The sequence below is a fragment of the Suncus etruscus genome, chromosome 9 (assembly GCF_024139225.1).
Source record: "Suncus etruscus isolate mSunEtr1 chromosome 9, mSunEtr1.pri.cur, whole genome shotgun sequence".
NCBI classification, from domain to species: domain Eukaryota; kingdom Metazoa; phylum Chordata; class Mammalia; order Eulipotyphla; family Soricidae; genus Suncus; species Suncus etruscus.
This window is the reverse complement of record NC_064856.1, coordinates 39,369,207-39,391,429: the sequence shown is the minus strand read 5'-3', so window position 1 is coordinate 39,391,429 and position 22,223 is coordinate 39,369,207. Positions and strand designations below refer to the sequence as shown.

General features: G+C 36.3%; 1 protein-coding gene across 1 annotated transcript in view; it reads right to left on the bottom strand.

Moving 5' to 3' along the window:
- The window catches only part of DLG2 (discs large MAGUK scaffold protein 2), a 2,242,830-nt gene that overhangs the window by 1,933,444 nt on the left and 287,163 nt on the right, over positions 1-22,223 (bottom strand). Inside the window, exon 3 of the mRNA XM_049780036.1 lies at positions 10,508-10,653. Within this exon, the coding sequence (XP_049635993.1) occupies positions 10,508-10,653 (146 nt within the window). The remainder of the gene's footprint in view (positions 1-10,507; positions 10,654-22,223) is intronic.

Below are 22,223 nucleotides of genomic sequence, written 5' to 3'. Positions count from 1 at the left end.
TAGAAATTAAAGGTTTTTTGGGCCCGGAGAGATAGCACAGCGGTGTTTGCGCTGCAAGCAGCCGATCCCGAACCAAAGGTGATTGGTTCGAATCCCGGTGTCCCATATGGTCCCCCGTGCCTGCCAGGAGCTATTTCTGAGCAGACAGCCAGGAGTAACCCCTGAGCACCGCCGGGTGTGGCCCAAAAACCAAAAAAAAAAAAAAAAAAAGAAATTAAAGGTTTTTTAAGGCAGACATGAGATTCAAGTAAGAAGATACTACAAATGCTTATATATCTGTTGTAGAGAGTGACTTAATGGGATTTTTGCATATCCTTTTGTCTTAATAATCCTCCTTTAAAAGTTGCTATATTGAAGGCTTTAGAACTTCCAGAAGGAAAAGATCTAAAACATAAACCACAGCATGATGGGGGAGTTTGAGTAGGGGAGATCAGGTAATGTATATTTATTAAAAATAATTAAAAAAAAACACAAAGCCTTGCCACACCAGCCCATTCACTTTTTTTTTTCTTTCTCGTTGTGGCTGTGGTTTTGGTGATTTTTTGTTGTTGCTGCTGCTGTGTTTTTTGTCATTGCTTTTATTTGTTTGTTTTTGTTTTGTTTGTTTGTTTTTTCCTTTTCTTTTTTTCCTTTTTTTCTTCTGAATTGATATTTATAGTCTGTAGACAGATTCCCCCAGCGTTTTTTTTCTTTTTTTTTCCCTCTTCTTTATTTTCTTTTTCCAGCAGAAGTACAGAACTTGAATCATCTTGTTTGCCCTCATAACTTGAGGGGAAAAAATGGATGGCACCAGAACAACAAGTCATATTAACATTGAGTAGAAATAAAAAATGATCAGACTTAAGCATCAAACCCAAAGTCAACGACATCAGAATAGATGCCCAATCTACAGTAAGCTATACACAAAGGAGACCTCTTACACTAGCAGTCCATGGGGCAAAGTGGGGAGGTATGAGATTCAGGCTGGGAACAGGGTTGTAGGGAGGACAACATTAGTGGTGGGAATGGCCCTAATTCTTTCTCACTATGTATCTTAAATATTACTGTGAAAGACTTATAATTCACTTTGATCACAATAAATTATTTTTAAAAAATTGCCTGAAACCTAAACTAGCCCAAACACATGAATGTCTTTGAGCCATAGGAACCATAACAAGAACCTAGTCTAGACACTAGTGCATGCAAAATTTTAGGCATAGAGCAAAGGGCCTAAATTTACAAGGACCAAACAAAAAATGTAAAAAAAAAGATAAAAACACACATAATCAACACTTGAGATACACAAACATCTATGCTTCGTGGTTAGATATAAGATGGATATGTCCCTTTAGGTGACTAGAAGACAATTAGGAGTGGTCCCTTGAAACTGCCCTTTAGGGGCAGTTGTCTGCAGGTATATATGCCCTGGATTGAGTGCAGGGGCAGGAGCTGGGTGTTTTTCCCAGACCTTTTTCACTGAATGGTTGCTACCAGGCTACTGGAAAACCTGTTGGTTGGAGGCACTATTTCTGTTGCCCTGCTGTTCCTTCTATGTTCCCCTTTCCTCAAGTCCTCTCTAACTCACACCTCACCTTGGTCCCAGCCTAAGCTCTCTGTCTCCCTCTTCTTACCTAGAGGTTGGCTGTAAGTCCCCTGGCTTCCTTGCCTTGCCTTGCCTCTTGCCCTATTATACCAGGTCTCTAGAAACCCTTTACTTGGGGTTATTCCAACTGCCCTGATAATCAATTGCTATAAGGTCTTACCTTGGCAACCACTCTAAAATTGAACTATAGAGGAGGAACCCTTTGAGAAGACTATATATAAACTAACTTGGGAAAGGAAAATGTGAGTTATTATCCACATCTCCCCTAAAATGTAGATTTTCTTGCTTTATAGATTATTTCCACATTTTGTTAAGATGGCCAAAGCATGGTTGCTTGGAATATGTACTTGTACTTGTACTTTCCACTCTGGATCCCAGATTTACTCTTGAGCACTCTTTCTCTCACTTTCTCTCACCTTTTTTTTTTCTGAAAACACATTTCTTTTTTTTTAAATTTTACAATGTCTTTATTTAAACACCATGATTACAAACATGATTGTAGTAGTTGGGTTTCAATAATAAAAAGAACATTCCCCTTACCAGCGCAACATTCCCACCACCAATATCTCCATCTCCCTCCTCCTCCTTCACTCCCCTGCTTATATTCGAGACAAGCATTCTACTTCTCCTACTCATTAACATTGTCATGGTAGTTGTTTATGTAGTTATTTTTCTAACTGCACTGGTGAGCTTCAAATCATGAGTTGGTCCTTCCAGCCCTAATCTCTGGGCATTATAATAATAATGTATTTTATTTTTCTTAAAACCAATAGATGATTGAGACTATTCTGTGTCTATCTCTCTCCCTCTGGCTTATTTCACTCAGCATAAAATTTTCCATGTACATACATGTATAGGAAAATTTCATGACTTCATATCTCCGGATGGCTGCATGATATCCCATTGTGTATATGTACCATACCTTCTTTAGCCATTCACCTGTTGAAGGGCATCTTGTTTGCTTCCACAGTCTGGCTGTTGTAAATAGCACTGTAATAAATATAGGTGTGAGGAAGGCATTTTTTTTGTGTTTTTATATTCCTAGGAGTGGTATAGCTGGATAATAGGGGAGCTCAATTTTTAGTTGTTTGAGGAATCTCCATATTGTTTTCCATAAAGGCTGAACTAGATGGCATTCCTACCAAAAATGAATGAGAGTTCCTTTCTCCCCACATTCTCACCAACACTGATTATTCTTGTTCTTTGTGATGTGTGCCAATATCTGTGGCAATAAACACATTTCTTTTAAGCCCCTATATGTCTCCTTATGAAATTATTTTTTGTGAGGGAATGCAATTGATCTTGAAAGATAGTCTGAGTAAGATTTAGAACTAACGTTTCTTGCCTACAAAGAGCAATTCCTTGCTTCAGTTTGGATCCCACATCTCCCTGAGAACTCAGATATACTAAACATTTTCTGCACAGGGCAGATAAAATGAAACACAGATGCAGTTTGATGAACACCTCCTGGGACTGGTGAAACATATGGTCTCTATCTTGCAAGTGCTCATCATTTTTAATTCAAATTCTATAAGAATAAGAAAGTAGCTTCACAGTAAAGTATATGCCTCAGGTACCAAGTCACTTTAGATTTGATGTCTGGCATAAATGTTTATAAAGCTTTTCCTAACTGAGTTTTAGATGTACAATGTTCCAGTACTAATTCCACCATCATGTCAACTACCCTCCATTTTTAGGATTTCCATTTCTAGGGTTCAGGTCCCTTCACAACCCACCTGCATTTTCAACCTATTACTTTACCTATTTACCTATTATTTTAGAAGCACACTTAAATAAAATAAATTCTTTAATAAAATGCCTGTAAGATACACAATTACAAAGTTGTTCATGTTTGAGTTTCAGTCATACAATGTCCAACACTCATTCCTTCACCAGTACACATTTCCCTTCACCAATGTCCCAGTTCTCCCTCCAATTCTCCACTTTCCCTCCTCCCCACCTGACTCTATGACAGACATTTTATTTCTTTTTTTTCCTTCCTTTTAGACAATACTACAGTTTTCAACATTGTTACTGAAGGATTATCATACATACCCATTTTTTTATTTTTATTTTGATCATAGTGGCTTACATATCTTTCACATTAGTATTTTAGGTACATATTAACATTGAATCAGGGGAATACCCACCACCAAATTTGTCCTCCCCCCCTTCCCTGTTCCCTTTCTGCAATCCATATCTCCCACCATCACCCCCCGGGGCTGCTAGAGTAGGTGGTCCCCTCTTTGTCTAGTTTACTATCAGTGATCCTACATCTGTTTGGTCCTGGTGCCCTCCCTTGTTTCTCCCTCTATTTGAAAGGCTAAGCTAGATAAATCTAGTTATGTGGTTTTGTTTGAGGAAAAGAATGGCAATAGGGGTAAAGATTAAGAAAAAAAATGCTGAAAAATGGGCGGAATCCTTCTAGTGGCTATCAGCCTCAGTTTGAGAGAGGACATGAAAAAGGTAATTGAAACACCATAACAATACAAAAATAAATGTCAAATTAAATATCAGTGAGCCCTACAGCAATAAAGAGAAGCACCACACAATAGTCTCAAGTTCTGAATTTAAATCATGTCAGAGTGCAAAAAAAAAAAGAAAAAGATAAGATAAAATAATATAAAATAAAAAAGGAGACATCAACTTCAATATCTACACCAAAATAAGGACGTCAAAAAAACAATCAATCTGCAGTTAGGTCAGAAAGGAACTATTATGACAATAATAGAAATGGTCACTCTGAACAAGAACTGGGGGCTAATAGAGGCATGATTTAGTTGTTGAGATTTCAGTACTATTGACTGTGTTTTAGCTGTTTAGCCATACAACTCCTTTATATCACACATTTCTTCAAATCCCATTGAGCCTACCCTCTTGCTTCTAGTTTGTTCCTTCATCTGAAGTTAATTTCATTTTTTTCTCAGACCTCTCTTTACTCTTGGGATCAGAGTAATGTTGGCATTCACTTGTCTATTTATTTTATATGCCACACATAAGTGAGATCATCTTATGTTTTTCCTTCTTCTGACTTAATTTATCTTGATATTTTCCACTTCTATTCATTTTGCAACAAATTTCATGAGAACAACATTTCTTATAACTTTTCATGATTTCAGTATTCTATTATGTATATATCACATCTTCATGATCTGCCCATATTTTATAGATACAACTTGATTTTATATGTTAGCAATTGTACCAATTGCTGCTAATAATATTTTGCATATACAAGTCAGTTTTAATGAATGAACATAGATTAACAGAATTAGAATTTCTGGATTATATGTCAGCTCACTTCTTAGTTTATAGAGAAATTTCCATATTGTTTAACATAAATATTGAACTACTCTACATTCCCAGCAGGAATGGATAAGAATTCTTTTTTCAACACAACACTACGAACAAAAAAATATATTTTGATATATTCCATCATTCTCACTGGTGTGAGATGATATTTCATTATCCTTTTGATTTGCATTTATCTAATAAGGGATGATAAGCATGCATTTATGTTCCTGTTGGCCATCCATTGATCTTTTATGGACAATATTTTATAGAGCTTTTGCTCACAAACATAAAGAAGCACATTGATGGAAACACAATAATAGTAGGAGATCTCAATACTCCAATGTTACCACCAGATAGATCAACTAGAAGATATAATACAACAATAAAAAAATCCTTAAAATATGAACAGATAAAAATAGCAGTCTTTGATAAACTCATCAGAAACAACATAAAAAACATTAAAGTCCCAGAGACCCACGAAAAAAAAGAACAATAGTCAAGGACATGATTGCAGAGAAACTTTCAGAGCTAAAGAATGCATGCAACCAACTCCTTCATGCCTGAAGAATATCAGCAAAAATAGACCAAAAAAAAAAAAAAACACTTCAAAGTACATCCTAGACACAGTGATAAATCACACAGTCAAGAATAAAATACTGAAAACAGCAAGGTCAAAAAGAAAAATTACATTCAAAGGAGCATCCTTAAGATTTACAGAAGACCTATCACAAAAAGCCCTAACAGACTGAAGGCAGTGGTGGGATATATTGACAAAACACAATAAAAATGAATGCCTCACTTTGAATACTTCACTTAGTCAGACTAACATACAGGTTTGAAGGACGTATACATAGCTTCATGGCTAAAAACATCTCATAAACTTTATAGACTCAAAACCAGCTTTAAAGACAAACTGAAAGGTCTAGTTTAGACAAGGCAGACCAACAGATATACAAACTCTATACAAAGACTAAACTATATCCCATGACATTTATCCCTATCAACATCAATGGACTAAATGTATCAGTTAAGAAATAAAGAATGGCAAATGGATCAAAAAACTGAATCCATGGGCCAGAGTGATAACACATCTATAGGGCATTTGCCTTGCATGTGGCAACAAGGGACCAACCTTGGTATAACACCCAACATCCATGATGGTGCACTGAGCCTATCAGGAGTAATTTCTGAACACAAATTAGGAGTAACTAACTGCTCAGCATCTCCAGGTGTGGCCTAAAAACAAACAAAAAAGCTGAATCCAACATTCTAAAGCCCACAAGAAACACATCTGAATATTTAAAAAGATATAGACCCAAAATCAAAGATTGGAGGACAATCATCCAAGCAAACAAGTTCCTTAAAAGGGCAAAAAGGCTGGAGTGGGGAGTGGCCATTTTAATATCAAATGACACAAATTTTATACTTAAATGTTATAAGGGCAAAGATGAACATTTCATAATAATCAGGGATATACAAAACAGGAAGAAATCATACGTCTAAGTTTCTAAACATACTTCTAAACATATAAATCTATGAAATACCATCAAAATATTTTAAAAATTGTTGACAAATATAAAAGAAGACATCAACAGCAGCACAATAATAATGGTAGACCTCAACACCACTCTGTCACTCCTTAACAACCGTCCAGGCTGAAACCTAAAAGAATATACTAGCTCTAAAAGAATAAATGAAAGAAAGTTGTCTAATAGCTATCTACATATTATATATTATATTATATTATTATATAATATATATAATATATAGGGATAAAGCTCTCCACCTCCAGAAAAATAGATACACTTCTAGATATTTTTCTCCAATGCACATGGGTCAATGGATATGACCCCAAAACAAAAACAAAACTAAACAAAACAAAACAAATGAGGAATAGAAATGAACAGTTAGCCTAAACTATTCTTATATTTTAAGTCTATAATTCAATTTAAGACTAGATCGTTTTATAATAATACAAGTAAAACTGGTGTTTCTTTTCAATTTCATAAACAATCTCCATTTATTTTTGTTAAGAAGTGAAATTTCTTATTTGACTTACTTAATTATTATGTTCCTAAAAATTAAGGTAATCTTTATAGTAAAAATTGTATTGGAATACATTGCAGCCTATAGTTATCTTTTGTTCAAATAGAACTTCTTTAGTTGCTATCAGTAAATAAGAAGCAAAATGTAAGAAAGAAATCAAAATAACTAAAATTTATTCCCTATTAAGGATTGTGCTTTCCTTATTAATTCATGCCAATAAAATGTTTTTCTATAAAAATATTTAAATATTTTTAAATTTTAGTACAGTATCATTTTATATTCTTCCAAGTTTATTTCATAATGTATAATCTTTTTTGTTTCATACAGTCCTATTTTTTTGTTATCTTTGCCTGTTGGAGACAGGTCACTGGATACTTCTGAGGTCCTAAAAAAATTCTGCCTGTTTTTATTGATGTAACAATATTGCATAGCATGGTGCCTTAAAAGAAAAAAATAGAGGGTAAATAGAGAAAAAAAAGTTTCATAGAGGCAATCTCATGGTGGATGAGGTAGGAATGGGAAAAAAAGGGTAACTGAGAAATTAATAGTAGGAAATAAAATTGATGAAGGGATGGGTGTTGGAACATATAACCAAAACTCAACTATCAACAACTTTTTGACTCTCTAAATCATTATGTTTTAATAAAAAAAGAATAAATTAAGTGTATAATCACTAAAAATGTAAAAGATCATTTGACTCATTGTTGATCATTTGCTCAACATAGAGCATTTCTATTGTTTTCTTCAGTTTGATGAATAGCCTAGGCATTGCCACTTTGAATTTTTAACTGGGGAGGATTCAGAACACTCTGCTTGGGATTGTTCCCATTTTTAATGTTTGGTGGCTCTGTGATTTATAATACTATTAATGATAGTTTTTCATGCAAATATTTCCAGCCCCACACCCCCTCACCAGAGTACTCACCACAATTGCTCTCCTTACAACTTCCATCTCTCACCACCACCAACTAAATTTGTGAGTCAATTTTCTGGCTCTGTTGCTTTGGGACCTTTGTTTCTACCACACCTGCATATCTTCAAATTCACATATAAATGAGATAATTCTGTATCTATCCCTTTTTTTCTGACTTACTTTACTCAAAAAAAAAAATTTTTTTTTTTTTTTTTTGTTTTTGGGCCACACCCGGCGGTGCTCAGGGGTTACTCCTGGCTGTCTGCTCAGAAATAGTTCCTGGCAGGCTCGGGGGACCATATGGGACACCGGGATTCGAACCAACCACCTTTGGTCCTGGTTCGGCTGCTTGCAAGGCAAACGCCGCTGTGATATCTCTCCGGGCCCACTCAAAATTTTTTATAACATCCACCAGTGAGTGCAGGAGAGTTTCTCCTTCACTGTGTCTAGTGTGGATTAGTAGATAGCTTCCTTTGTTTACAGACCTAGGTTAGTTCATTTGGGGATCTGTCTGATCCTCCCCAATGTGGCCTCAGAATGGGTTCCTAGAAATAAGGTAAAACTGAGTCCAGCAAAGCCAGGTCAGGGATGTTATCACATATTCTAAGCTTTTCTGATTATAGTCTTTATTTGTGTCTATCTTAATTACCTTCTTCATTTAGATTATTTTTCCAAGAGTTTAATTTAGACACATTCTCGCAATAGTTTAGCCATAGAAATTCAATTCTGCCATAGTAAATTGAGGCCACATATAAAAAAGAATATTGCCTCTGTTTACATCTTTGAGTAAGATAGAACAAGCAGATCCGTATTTCTACTTAAGATAATTCCTTTAGGAAGAGCAATCAGAGTCACTTTAAAAATATACTGAATAAAAAGCCATGTGTGTTTATTATATAATTTGCCAATTTTCAAAAACCAATAGACTGGGAACTTTGAAATAAAAGTGGTATATAAAGAAAACAAGGTTAATAAAAAGGAAAGTAAGAAAAATAATCAAAGAAAAAGTAAAATTTGCAGGTGGGAAAACAAAAATTACATTAACTCTTCTACATTACCACTAAAATATAAATAGTTATGATAAATAGTGACAGAGATATAGTAAATTTGCCTTGTATGTGGCCAACCTGGATTCAAATTCCTTTACCACATATAGTCTCCAAGAACTGCCGGAAGTGATCCATGAGAACTGAATAAGATTAAGCCCTGAGTGCCAGGAGCTCTTATCCCCAAACCAAATATGTAAGTAATTATGATATCCAGATATATAATTTTCTTGGTTGTTATTCTTTTATTGTTGGCATCTGTCCATAAGTTAAAGTCCTAATTCTTGAATCCAATCAAATAGTTTTTTAGATTACCAGTAAGGAAAAAGTCATTTAATTTCCAGAACTGTAAATAAAGATTAACTATTGTTACATCTATTGTACTTTCAAAAATTTTAATTGCAATGACTTCAAGTATGCATACAATGTTAATGAAATTATGAAATAATACTTATTTAAATATAAATGTTTTCCATATAAATCATGTATTCTGAGAATCTCTTCTATAAAATTAAGGCATTTTGTTTCACAAGCTTTAATAATAACAATTCAAAACATTGATAATCTAAATGCCATTGATTAGTGACAGTTCCACATATTATCTAAGTTAACTCTAATATATCTTCACAGATTGTATTTTGGCATATATGTGTACTATTATTTATCTTCAAAGTACTGCCTGCCACTTTGAAATATGGCTGATGTGCCTTTCTGTCTCCCTACTATTTCTTAGCTACAAATCTGAGATATGTCACAACTTGCCTTACTCTTTGGTAACTGTTACTTCCAAAATTAATGTTAAATATTTATTAATAAAATTCTTGTACATTCTATAATTCTTGTAAATTCTATAAATAAAAACAAATTTAAGCATAAAACTATGATTTTTTTGAGGCTACAAACAGTGGTGTTAGGGACGTAGTCCTGGCTCTGAGATCAGGGATCACTCCTGAAAATATTCATGGGCCATATATATAGAGTTGGGGAGCAAATTCAGGTCAAATGTATGTAAGAATAGTGCCTTAACTACTATATTCTCAGATCTCTAAATGCTTTATATTTAGCTTAAAATATGTTCATATTAAACTTTTTTTTCTTGACTGAAGTAAAAATGTGACAATATTGATAATAGAATTTATTTGTATCATATGAATAATAGCTTTCTTCCCAAATCCTATTTAATTTTTTGGTAATATCTAGGTTTTCAAAATGCAAGGGTCAAAGACTCAAGTTCAAACTCAAGTTCAAGCATCACATGACACCACCACCCCCAAAATCTCTTGGGTGTATCCTTTAAGGGCACTTAGATTCTCTAATCATTGCCAAGGTTGTCTTCTTTCTCCACAGCAGTTCAAGGCCTAAAAAGCTCCACATCCTTCAGCCTTAGCATTAAATTACTTGATCACATTAGCCAAATATTGGAACTGGTCTTAAGGTCTTTGACCATTATTTGAAAGCACACACCCCTCCACACCAAAAAAAAGTAATAACAAATCTGGATTCCTATATATAAATGTCACATAGTTAGGTATAACAATATTAATATTGTTGGGTTGCCTTTTTTATAATGATCAATACTATTACATTACTGGCATTGTAATAATATTCCATTCTTTTAGAAATGTGTACCTCTGTAGATTTGGGCGAATTGTCACAGCATGGAACAAGGAGTGTTGTCTTTTCCCATTTCTGTGCAATTTGATTGGCTTCTTTTATCTTCTGCTCACAACTTTTCTGAGAATTTAGTAATGTGACCTCATAAAATTCTTGAATATCTATGAAGAGAAGCAAAACATCATCTGTTATCTTATAAATAGACCTGTATGATTTTACATAGAGAAAATTGCTGATTAAAGACTACATACCTATATGATCCCAAAGAAAATTGATTAGAAGCTTAAATTTACACTTAGCCTTTCATGAGACTTCTGTTAGTAATCTTATTCAAAATTACAAAAAAATGGAAACAACCAAGACATTCCTCTGTTGGCAAATGGACAAACTGTATACAACCCATTTTTACATATAAATATATAGTTCTTCCAACCCGTAGGCAACCTGAAAGTCGAATTTATCTCTGAAATCTTCATAAACCAAAATTACAAAATATCAAAGTTGAGTGTGGGGATGGGCTTAAATATTTAAAAGACATACACACACAAATGACTTAACAAATAAGGCCAACTTACATCAAACCTAAAATGGTATTAAACACGATAAAAGCATGAAATGATAAAATGCAGAGCCAATATAATATGGTTCACAGAGAAGCTTGACAATGCATATTCACTGTCCTGGTTACATGTTGCCCGTAAGCATGACTGTTACATTGTTAAGCACTATTTTCTTTTTTTGCTCTTTGCCATAAAAGCAAAAATTCCTCTATGCATTTCTCTTAATTAGAAAAAAACAATTAGTCATAGTTATTTTTTATAAAATTAAAGTAAAATCAACTATTAAAAAGTGAGAAATTCCTGCAATGAAATACTATTAGCAATAGAAAGAATGAACTACCAAGCTGTGAAAGAATGACTTTTAATATAAATAAATATTATTTATTATTCATATAAATATATATAAATATTTACATATAAATTTAGAGAAATCACGATAAAAGGCTACATACGTGATTTCATTTATTTTATTTCACATTATAAAAAATTAGGAACAAAATTTATCAGTGGTTGCTAAGGATTTGAGGAAATGGTAGATAATTGAGTACAGGGTTATGAAAATATTCTACAATTACATGATAATGATGGACATATAAAGAACTCATGAGAATTTACATAAATTTATTTCATAAAGTATAAGTCTTAGTGTAAATACATTTAAAAATTCATTTTTAGAAGCTAGAAACTCCCAAAATGAAATGCAGATTATAACAAAAGTATCTGACTAAAATGTGAGTGTATGAGTATATGCCTAGTAGAGCAATTGCTGGGTCAAATGGCAGATCAATTCTGAGTTCTTTGAGCACTCTCCAGACTTTTCTCCATAGATGTTGGACTAGGGGGCATTCCCACCAGCAGTGGATGAGAGTTCCTTTCATACTGCATCCTCGCCAACAAAGGTTGTTTCCATTATTTTTGATGTGAGCCAACCTCACTGGTGTAAGGTGGTATCTCATTGTTGTCTTGATTTGGATCTCCCTGATGATGAGTGAAGGTGAGCATGTTTTCATGTGTTTGTTGGCCATCCTTTTGTCTTCCTCAGAGAAGTGTCTATTCATTTCATCTCCCCATTTTTCTATGGCTTTATTTGGTTTTGAGGGGCTCAGCTTTCTGAGTGTTTTGTATGTTCTAGATATCAGCCCTTTATCTGATATGTCAAGTGAAAAGATTTTTTCCCATTCTGTTAGCTGTCTTCTTGCATTAAGTAGGGTTTCTTTTGCCATGCAGAAGCTTTTTAGTTTGATGTAGTCCCATTTGTTTATATTTGATGCTAACGTTCTTGCCATTGGTGCTCCGTTCTCAAAAACCTTTTTGATATATAGGTCTTCGAGTGTTCTGCCTATTTTATTCTCGATAAACTTTATAGATTCAGGTCTGATTTCAAGGTCTTTGATCCATTTTGAGTTGACTTTTGTATAAGGAGTGAGGTATGGGTCAATTTTCACTTTCGTACATGTGGTTTTCCAGTTGTACCAACACCATTTGTTGAATAGGCTTTCTTTGTTCCATTTCAGATTCTTGCCTCTTTTATCAAATATTAGTTGGCTGTATATCTGGGGGTTTATGTCTGGGAATTCTGTTCTGATCCACTGGTCTGAGGTCCTGTCTCTGTTCCAGTACCATGCTGTTTTAATTACTATGGCTTTATAGTATAGTTTCAAGTTAGGTAAGGAGATGCCTCCCAGCTTCTTGTTTTTCAGTATGTGTTTGGCTATCCTGGATCTTTTGTGGTTCCAGATGAATTTTGTGATTGATTGTTCTATTTCTTTAAAGAATTGTGTCTGAATTTGGATAGGGATTGCATTAAATCTATATAGAAGTTTGGGTAAGATAGTCATTTTGACTATGTTAATTCTACCTATCCATGAGCATGGGATGTTCTTCCATTTCTTTAGATCTTCTTCAATTTCTTTCTGAAGTGTTTTGAAGTTTCCCTGGTAAAGGTCTTTCACTTCTCTTGTAAGGTTTATTCCTAGATACTTGATATTTTTTGATACTATCTTAAATGGGATTGTATTTTTAATCTCTCTCTCCTCAACTTCATTGTTTGTATATAGAAACGCTACTGTCTTTTGTGTATTGACTTTGTATCCAGCCACTTTGCTGTATTGGTTGATTGTTTCTAGGAGTTTTACTGTGGACTCTTTAGGGTTTTTGATGTATATCATCATATCGTCGGCAAATAGAGCTAGCTTGTGTTCATCTTTCCCTACTTGAATTCCTTTGATTCCCTTCTCTAGTCGGATTGCTATTGCTAGCACTTCTAAGGTTATATTGAATAAGAGTGGAGAGAGTGGACAGCCTTGCCTAGTTCCTGACCTTAGTGGGAATGCTTCTAGTTTCTCGCCATTAAGTATAATGTTGGCTGTAGGCTTTTCATATATAGCTGTAACTATCTTGAGGAAGGTTCCTTCTAACCCTATTTTGCTGAGTGTCTTTAACATGAAAGGATGTTGGATTTTGTCAAATGCCTTCTCGGCATCAATTGATATGATCATGTGGTTTTTGTCTTTCATGTTGTTGATGTGATGTATCATGTTTATTGATTTGCGTATGTTGAACCAACCTTGCATTCCTGGTATGAAACCCACTTGGTCGTGATGTATGATCTTTTTGATGAAGTGCTGGATTCGATTTGCTAGGATTTTGTTGAGTATCTTTGCATCTATGTTCATTAGTGAGATTGGTCTGTAGTTTTCTTTTTTGGTGGTGTCTTTGCCTTCTTTGGGAATGAGTGTGATATTAGCCTCATAAAAGGAGTTGGGGAGGATTCCTGTTTTTTCTATGGTTTGGAAAAGCCTTTGGAACAGTGGTAATAGGTCTTCTTTAAATGTTTGATAGAATTCACCTGTAAATCCATCTGGGCCTGGGCATTTGTTCTTAGGGAGTTTTTTAATTACCTCTTCAATTTCCTCTGAAGTGATTGGTCTGTTTAGACTTTCTAGATCTTCCTTTTCCAGTCTTGGAGGAGGGTGTTTGTCCAAGAATCTGTCGATTTCTACTGGGTTCTCTAGCCTACTTGAGTATAGTTGTTCATAATATGATCTCATGATATGTTGTATTTCTTGGGGTTCTGTTGTAATCTCTCCCCTTTCATTTGTGATCCTAGTGATTTGGGTGTTTTCCCTCTTTTTTCTGGTGAGTCTCGCCAATGGTTTGTCTATCTTGTTTATTTTTTCGAAAAACCAACTCCTGGTCTCATTGATTTTTTGTATTGTTTTCTTAGTTTCGATATTGTTTATTTCTGCTCTGGTTTTTATTATTTCTTGCCTTCTGTTTGTGGTTGGATTTCTCTGTTGCTGTTGTTCCAATTCTTTGAGGTGATCTTTTAAACTGTTGGTTTTGTTGTTTTCCTGTTTCTTGACATAGGCCTGTATTGCTATGAGTTCCCCCTTAATTACTGCTTTTGCTGTGTCCCATAGATTTTGACATGTTGTCTCTTCATTGTCATTTGTCTCAAGGAATCTTTTTATTTCTTCCTTGAGTTGTTCTTTGATCCAGCTGTTGTTAAGGAGCATGTTGTTTAGTCTCCAGGTATTAGTTTTCCTCCATTGCTTCTTCTTGACATCAATTTTAAGCTCTGTTGCATAGTGATCTGAAATGGTACTTCTAATTATCCTTACCTTTGTGATCTTACATAGGTTGGCTTTGTATCCTAAGACATGGTCTATTCTGGAGAAGGTTCCATGTGAGTTTGAGAAGAATGTGTATTCTGCTTTCTGGGGATGGAGGGCTCTATATAAGTCTGTTAGCCCTAAATCTTCTAATTTTTCATTTAGAGCTCTTATTTCTTTGCTATTTTTCTGCTTGGAGGATCTGTCCAGTGGTGATAGTGGAGTATTGAGGTCCCCTACGATTATCACAATTCCCTTCATGTGTTTCTCCAGGTTTGCCAGTAGTTGCCTCACATATTTTGGTGACTCTACATTAGGTGCATAGATATTGACCAGGGTTAGTGTTTCTTGATCTAATGTTCCCCTGACCAGTAAGTAGTGACCCTCTTTGTCTCTGATCACTTTCTTGAGGTTGAATACAATTTGGTCTGATATAAGAATGGCTGTCCCTGCTCTTTTTTGTTTTCCATTGGCCTGAATAATTACTTTCCATCCTTTTATTCTAAGCCTGTGCTTATCCTGTAGCTGTAGGTGTGTTTCTTGCAGACAGCAGAAGTCCGGTTTATTTTTCCTAACCCAGTTCTCTACTATGTGTCTTTTAATTGGAGAGTTTAGTCCGTTTACATTTAGGGAAATTATTGATGGAGAGGACTGTTGTGCAGTTGTATTGTGTGGAGTGATTGTTGTTACAATCGGGGGTTTGGATTGTGTAATTCTTCTCTGAGTAAGTCGCTTAGGATCGGCTTAGTTTGCACAAATAGTTCAAGTTCATTCATGTTTGAGAATGTTTTTAGTCTGCCCTCCCATATGAATGATAGTTTTGCTGGGTATTGGACCCTGGGTTGGAAATTTCTTTCATTCAGTCGTTTAAATATGTCATTCCACTGTCTTCTTGCTTGAATTATTTCAAATGGGAGATCTGGTTTGATTCTTATGTCCTTTCCTTTGTACTTGAGGTTTTTTTTTCTCCCTTATTGCTTTCAGGAGTTCCTCTTTCTCTTTGTTTTTTGCCATTTGGATTATTATGTGTCTTGGTGTGGGTTTATTGGGGTCTACTTTATTAGGGACTCTCTTGACTTCTTGGATTTGTCCTGAATTGTCTTTCCAGAGGGTGGGAAAGTTCTCTGTTATTATCTCCCCGACTACCTGTTCTACCCCCTTCCCTATTTCCTCCCCTTCTGGTATACCCACAATTCTTAGATTGTTTCTTTTGTCCTTGTTGATTAGATATTGGATTTTTCCTTCCAGTGCTTTGCCTTTTATTTCTTTGTTGGTTTCTTGATCATTTTTTGATTGCAGTTTTCCTTCGAGTTCTTCTATGTGCTTCTCCAACTCTGTGTTTCTGCTCGTAAGGCTTGTTACCTTGTCTTTTAATTCCTTCACTTCTTTTTGTATGGACTCTCTCATGTTCTTTGACATTTCTTCTTTAATTTGGCTGATTCGTTCGTCCATGGATTTTTTATATTCGGTTGTTAGGGTTTCTTTTAATTCTTTTAGTAATTCTTGCATTTCCTTCCTCATGACTGCTTTTAGGTCTTCTTCCCGTGGATCTGTGCGCTTTGGTGGACTTGGAAATTTGATAGGGTTTGTCATGGTGTCTCCAGTTATTAGCGATTTCCTTGCTTTACGCATTGTTCTTTGTATTTAATGGTGTATTTTGGAGTGCTGTGGCTTCTAATTTTGGCCTGCTTTGGTCCCCTTCCTGAAGGTGTTTCTAGAGGGGCCTGTTGGGTGAGTTTGTTGGGCCTAGCCCTTTTTCCTCCCCTTTGCTACCTAGAGTGCAGCCTTCCTGCTGTGGGTCTTGTCCCTTTCTGCTCCTTATTTCTGTCAGCGGTGCAGTTCCACTCCTGGCCACAATGGTTACTGGCGCTGTTGAGCCTAGCTCTCAGTCCCCCCTCCTTTCTCCGGGAGTCAATGGAGCTCCGCCCCCTCCACGCCTCCCTTGAAGGGTTCCCTCAGTTCAACCCTTCAGGCTCTGTCCTCACCCTTGGGGAGGGTATATGCTCTACTAGGCATATACCCACAAGATGGAAGGACATTCATTCCAAAATATATATGCACCCCACTATTTATTGCAGCACTCAGTATAATAGCCAAATCTTGGAACCAACCTCGATGTCCAACAACAGATGAATGGATCATTAAGATGTGGTACATATACACAATGGAATATTACATGGCAGTCAGAAACGATACAATCACAGACTTTGCAGCAACATGGATGGACCTAGATCATGTTATGTTAAACGAAGTAAGTCAGAAGACAAAAGATAAACACAGAATGGTAGCACTATTCTGAAACACCTAGAACACATAGTTTATACACAACTAAATCCTATCAAATAACAGGGTAGAAACTCCGAACACTGTAATAGTCAGCATAGACGTGGGAGCAGTGTCCAAAATACATGAAAAAGGAACAACGCAAACTCTTGACTACACATTACACCACAAAGAAAACAGCAACAACAGAAACGGCAGCATAGAGAGAACAGGTATGTAATCAGACTTCTACAACAAAGGTCCACAATAATCCCTGAGAGTTCATATACAGGAACACAAGTATAGAACACCAAGGGAAATCACGGACTACAATGGCAACATACCATAACACTACCTTTTAATGCCTTTATCTTACTATACTTTAAATAACCTCTCAGCTTTTCTGCCCACAGGTGCCCTTGGATACAAAGGGCGGACAAACTAAGGTGGCAACTTGGGATACCACACGGGATACCATACCTTGCTTGCACTACGAGATGGCCACAAGAAAACTCTTTAACATACACTTTATCTTTAGGTAATACCTTCATTTAGGAATTGAAGCACGTGACCAGTCAGACCACTGAAGCAGTACCTGAGACGTACAGACTTAAACTACAGGCTCTATTCTTCGAACACATTCAATCAAACCAGCATTCCCTTGCTATTCTTTTTCTTCTTCTATTCTGCTCATTACTTTTCTCCCTTTCTCCCCCCCTTTTCTCTCTAAGGTATTTTCTCTTTTCTCTCCCTTCAAACCCTTCCCATACACCTTCCCCTTTCCCCCCTCCGGAAATCCAACTATCCCCTCACCCCTCAATCCCATCCAGATCTCCCACCATATTAAAACTCCTCTCCCCCAGTCCTTATTCTATTAGGCATCAAGATCGACCTCCTACCCAATGAACCAGTACCCAGCACCCAGGCGAGAGGACACCCAGATAAAACCACACCTCGTCTCCTGAAAGAAAAGACAGCCAACTCCCCTATGGACTCATGCTGCGAGGCCCTCCTGACCAACTCCCCCTAACGCGAACTGCTCCTTGAAACCGGGCCTAGATCCAAAAGTATCCCCAATGCAAGAACTCTTCCAAGACCCCCCTGCCGCAAATATTTACCAATCTGAAGAAGGTCAGGGGGTGGGTTAGGAAGACGCCTGGGAACCCACACACCACAAGAAAAACCCAAAAGACAATGGGAAAAACTGTACTTCCAACATAGGCATAAGACCTGTAATACACCACCTCTTTACCTGCCCTCCCCCAAATGTAAGGTAGTCTTTTGCACCACTTTGGTCCCATAAAAATTTCGCTAACTCATTTTATTTCTTTTTTTTTTTTAATTTATTTATTTATCTTTTTTTTTTAAATGTTTGTCCTTCATATATATTTGTGAGCACATACAGTTTCAATCCCCCCCCCTTTTTTTTTTCTTCGTTTTTTGGTAGGTGATCTGTGGCTGTTATCCCATCAGTCCACCCATGAATACACAGACATTATAATGTAGCACCACTTCCCCCTACAAAGGCACACTAAGTAAAGGGGAAATTTTACATTTAAAAAAAAAAATAAAAGAGAGCTCTTATCTACTAGAGATAGGAACTCATAGTTATTTAAAATATAGGGATATCTCCTGCCTTGAAAATATGTCATGTGGAATCAAATTAGACCTCAGGTGATTAGATACCATTCATCCAGCCTTGAACCCTGGATCTCTGACATAGAAACGGCACAGCTCTCCACAACAGCTGCAGGAAACAAACTCCATCCAGGACGGCCTTAATACGACGAGACCAACAACAAGGCCCACCTCTAACATGATATCCTGACAACGGGGAAAATGCGATCATTTTGACCTTAGAGCAGATTAGCCTACCTTACCAACTAACGACAAGACAAAACCAGAAGTCTTGGCTCCCTTTGGTAGGACAAAAACCCAAGATCGGGATTTACAGATGACTGGCTGCTTGATTCACGACCAGACTGTATACATCTTGGGACCAATAAATAAGCCCTAGTTTAGGGTTTGAACTATGACCTGCACAAGAATCATGATCCCCAGCCCCAAAGATCCGGCAGAGACAATTGGGATGGGGCTTTTGGGAGCACAAAGAAAGACACTATCCTAGGTGCCACCCTAGGCTCAGTGCAAAGACCAAGATCATCAACCACAGAAGATGGGTTAAAATGACACTGAGGTAACAGAACCTCTAGAACCACAAAGACTGACTTCATCATAAGTCCCACCTCAGGATCTGTACAGATACTGAGACCTCTAAACACAGAGCAGAAGTCTTCCACACACCAAAGGAAAAAAAAAAGAAAGAAAAAAAAAACAAAAAAACAAAAAAACACCACCGGGAAAGTAAAGGATCCTGAGCAATGTCTAGAGTTGATCCCATGAGAGTATGCTCCAAGGACGGAGAAATCCCATATCTCTTAGGCCAAGTGAATTCTTTTTCGAATGACCCCAATATTTACTGTGCCAGTGCAGGAGGGAAAAAAACAAAAATACAAAAAGCACAAAACCTTGGTTATTTTTTTGATATAAATATATATATTACCTTCATTTATTATTGTTATTATTATTTTTGATTTACCAATCTATTTTGGTCGATTTCTCTGTTTGGGTGTGATTATTGAAAGTGTAGTCCCCAATTATACTTATTTTTTTTATTTTTTTTTTTTCTCTTCCTTTCTTCTCTTTCGTTATGTGCTATGCCATGTTTCTTAATTCAAGACCATGGCGTGATTTTTGTTTGTCTGTTTTTGTTTTATTTTTTTTCTACTTGTTTGTTTGTTTGTTTTGTCTGCTCTGTGTGGTGCTTATCGAAATAGCTGGAGCCCTCACTGGATATTTGACACTTCTTTTGGTACTAGTGGAGTGTTTCACCTACTTTTTCTCCATCTCCCAGAGTGATGATGAGAGCCTTTAGAAGGACTCCGCCCATTTTCGGGGTATTAGACTCTTACCCCAGTTTATTGCTTTTTTCTCCTTCAAACAAAACCACGCAACTTGAACTAGCTAGTCCTGACTCCAGATAGAGGGGGAAATAAGGGAGGCATCAGGACCAAACAGGTGCAAGACTACTAAGTAGTGGGTTAGATACAGAGGGGACCACATATTCTAGCCGCCCTGGGGTGAGGGAAAAGGAAAAGGGAGGTAGGATAGAAACGGAGGCGTAGGGATGACAATTTGGCGATGGGAATCCCCCCTGATTTTATGTAAATATGTACCTAAAATATTATTGTCAACAATATGTAAGCCATTATGATCAAAATAAAAATTTATATTAAAAAATATGAGTGTATGAATGAATTTTACTGAGAACAGAGAAAAATAAATAACAAGATAAAATACAGATTGAACAAAAGAACTTGACAGAAGTATAAGTGTATGAGAGAATTTCACTGAGATATGGAAAATGATGATGATATAAATAATTTGGAAAAGTAGCAGAGATTGTAAAACTAAAGGCAAAAGATATGCAAAAGTAGATATTATACTCTGTGTATAAATTTCCTTTCTTTGGGATACAGGCTGACAGTTTAAAAACATTTTGCATTAGATTTAGAAATACCAATACAAAATTATGATTATATTCATATATTTATATATGCAAATTAATAATGATGATGGATATACTTATATAAGCATATTATAAATGTGTTTATATAAGCATATATACAAGTTCATATACAACATATATATTCTCATATTCTGCTCACTATAAGGGGCTGGAGAGATAGAATGGAGGTAAGGCGTTTGCCTTTCATGCAAAAGGTCAGTGGTTTGAATCCCGGTATCCCATATGGTCCCCTGAGCCTGCCAGGAGCAATTTCTGAGTGTAGAGCCAGGAGTAACCCGTGAGCGCTGCCCGGTGTGACCCAAAAACGAAAAAAAAAAAAGAGTAAGAACAGAGCCTAAACTATGCTCAATGAATGAATGCAGTTGCCATGACTGCATTTGACCAGCACCAGAGACTCACTCTAGTCTCAAAAGAGATGTGAACCAAGATGCAAAAATTTCTGGGATTTTTTTGCCTAGTTGGCTGAAAGTTGGCAATCCTAGGAGGGTAGGTAGACCAAGACTCACCCTACCAAAGCTGCACCAGCTCCACCCACCTCTAAAAATTGCTCCTACCAGTGACCCAGCTCCACCACTCAATCACTCACCTTTACAGAGACACCAAACAGACCAAAACTCTAGATATGCCAGTATTTGAGCTAACATTACCAAGACTTTTAAGAAGTGAATAAAGGCAAACCTCTTGTCTTCTTGTACTTCTCGAAGGTCTGGCAATTAAACTACACCCCACAGAAGCAGCAATAATTAGCCACAGAGCTTGGAGATACTTGACTGGTGACCACATATGCAGCTACATGATAGTTCCAAGATTTTCAATAGTTTCATCCCAGTAGGAACACAGCAATTTAGATAACAATAAAATTCAAAGCCACCTACCATTCAAAAACAGAAAAAGTAACAGAAAGATCAACTAGCAACAAGAGCTTATTAAACCTTCTGAAAATGATTTAATGTCCTGTTGCAAAATATGATAATTTTTACAAAATTTATTATATTATCTTTCTTTCGTTCTGTTTAATAATTTTTACAACTTCCTTATAAAATGTATTATGAGCAACTAAACTACATAATACATGGTCTTTAAATAAAGTAATTCACATTTAAAAAGAATGAACAGGGGCCGGAAGGTGGCGCTAGAGGTAAGGTGTCTGCCTTGCAAGCACTAGCATAGGACGGACCATGGTTCAATCCCTCGGCGTCCCATATGGTCCCCCCAAGCCAGGAGTGATTTCTGAGCGCATAGCCAGCAGTAACTCCTGAGCGTCAAACGGGACAAAAAATAAAAATAAAAAATAAATAAAAAGAATGAACATAAGTAAATCAGGTTTGATCTTTATTGAGTGTTATTGCCAAGTAATAAGACATAATAAGTATAGTATTATCCAATTGTTATCAAGAAACAAAAGGAGAAAATCTTAAAAATCAGATATAAGTGTGTGCAATTTTTTTAGTTTTGTGATAAATCTCTAAACCAGGGCTCTCAAACACAATTTACCTGGGGGCTGGAGGAGGCAAAGTCGGGGGGAGGCAGGGAGGGCTGTATAAGGGATTTTACAAAAAAAAAAGTCCTCAAACATCATTATTAACAGTTTTAATTATTTCTTCTGAACATGAATAGAACATTGAGTGAAGATCATGAACAGTTCTTCTAAACATGGCATCTTTTGCCTATGCCTTGCTGCCAGAGACTTGACAGCACCTCTTCTC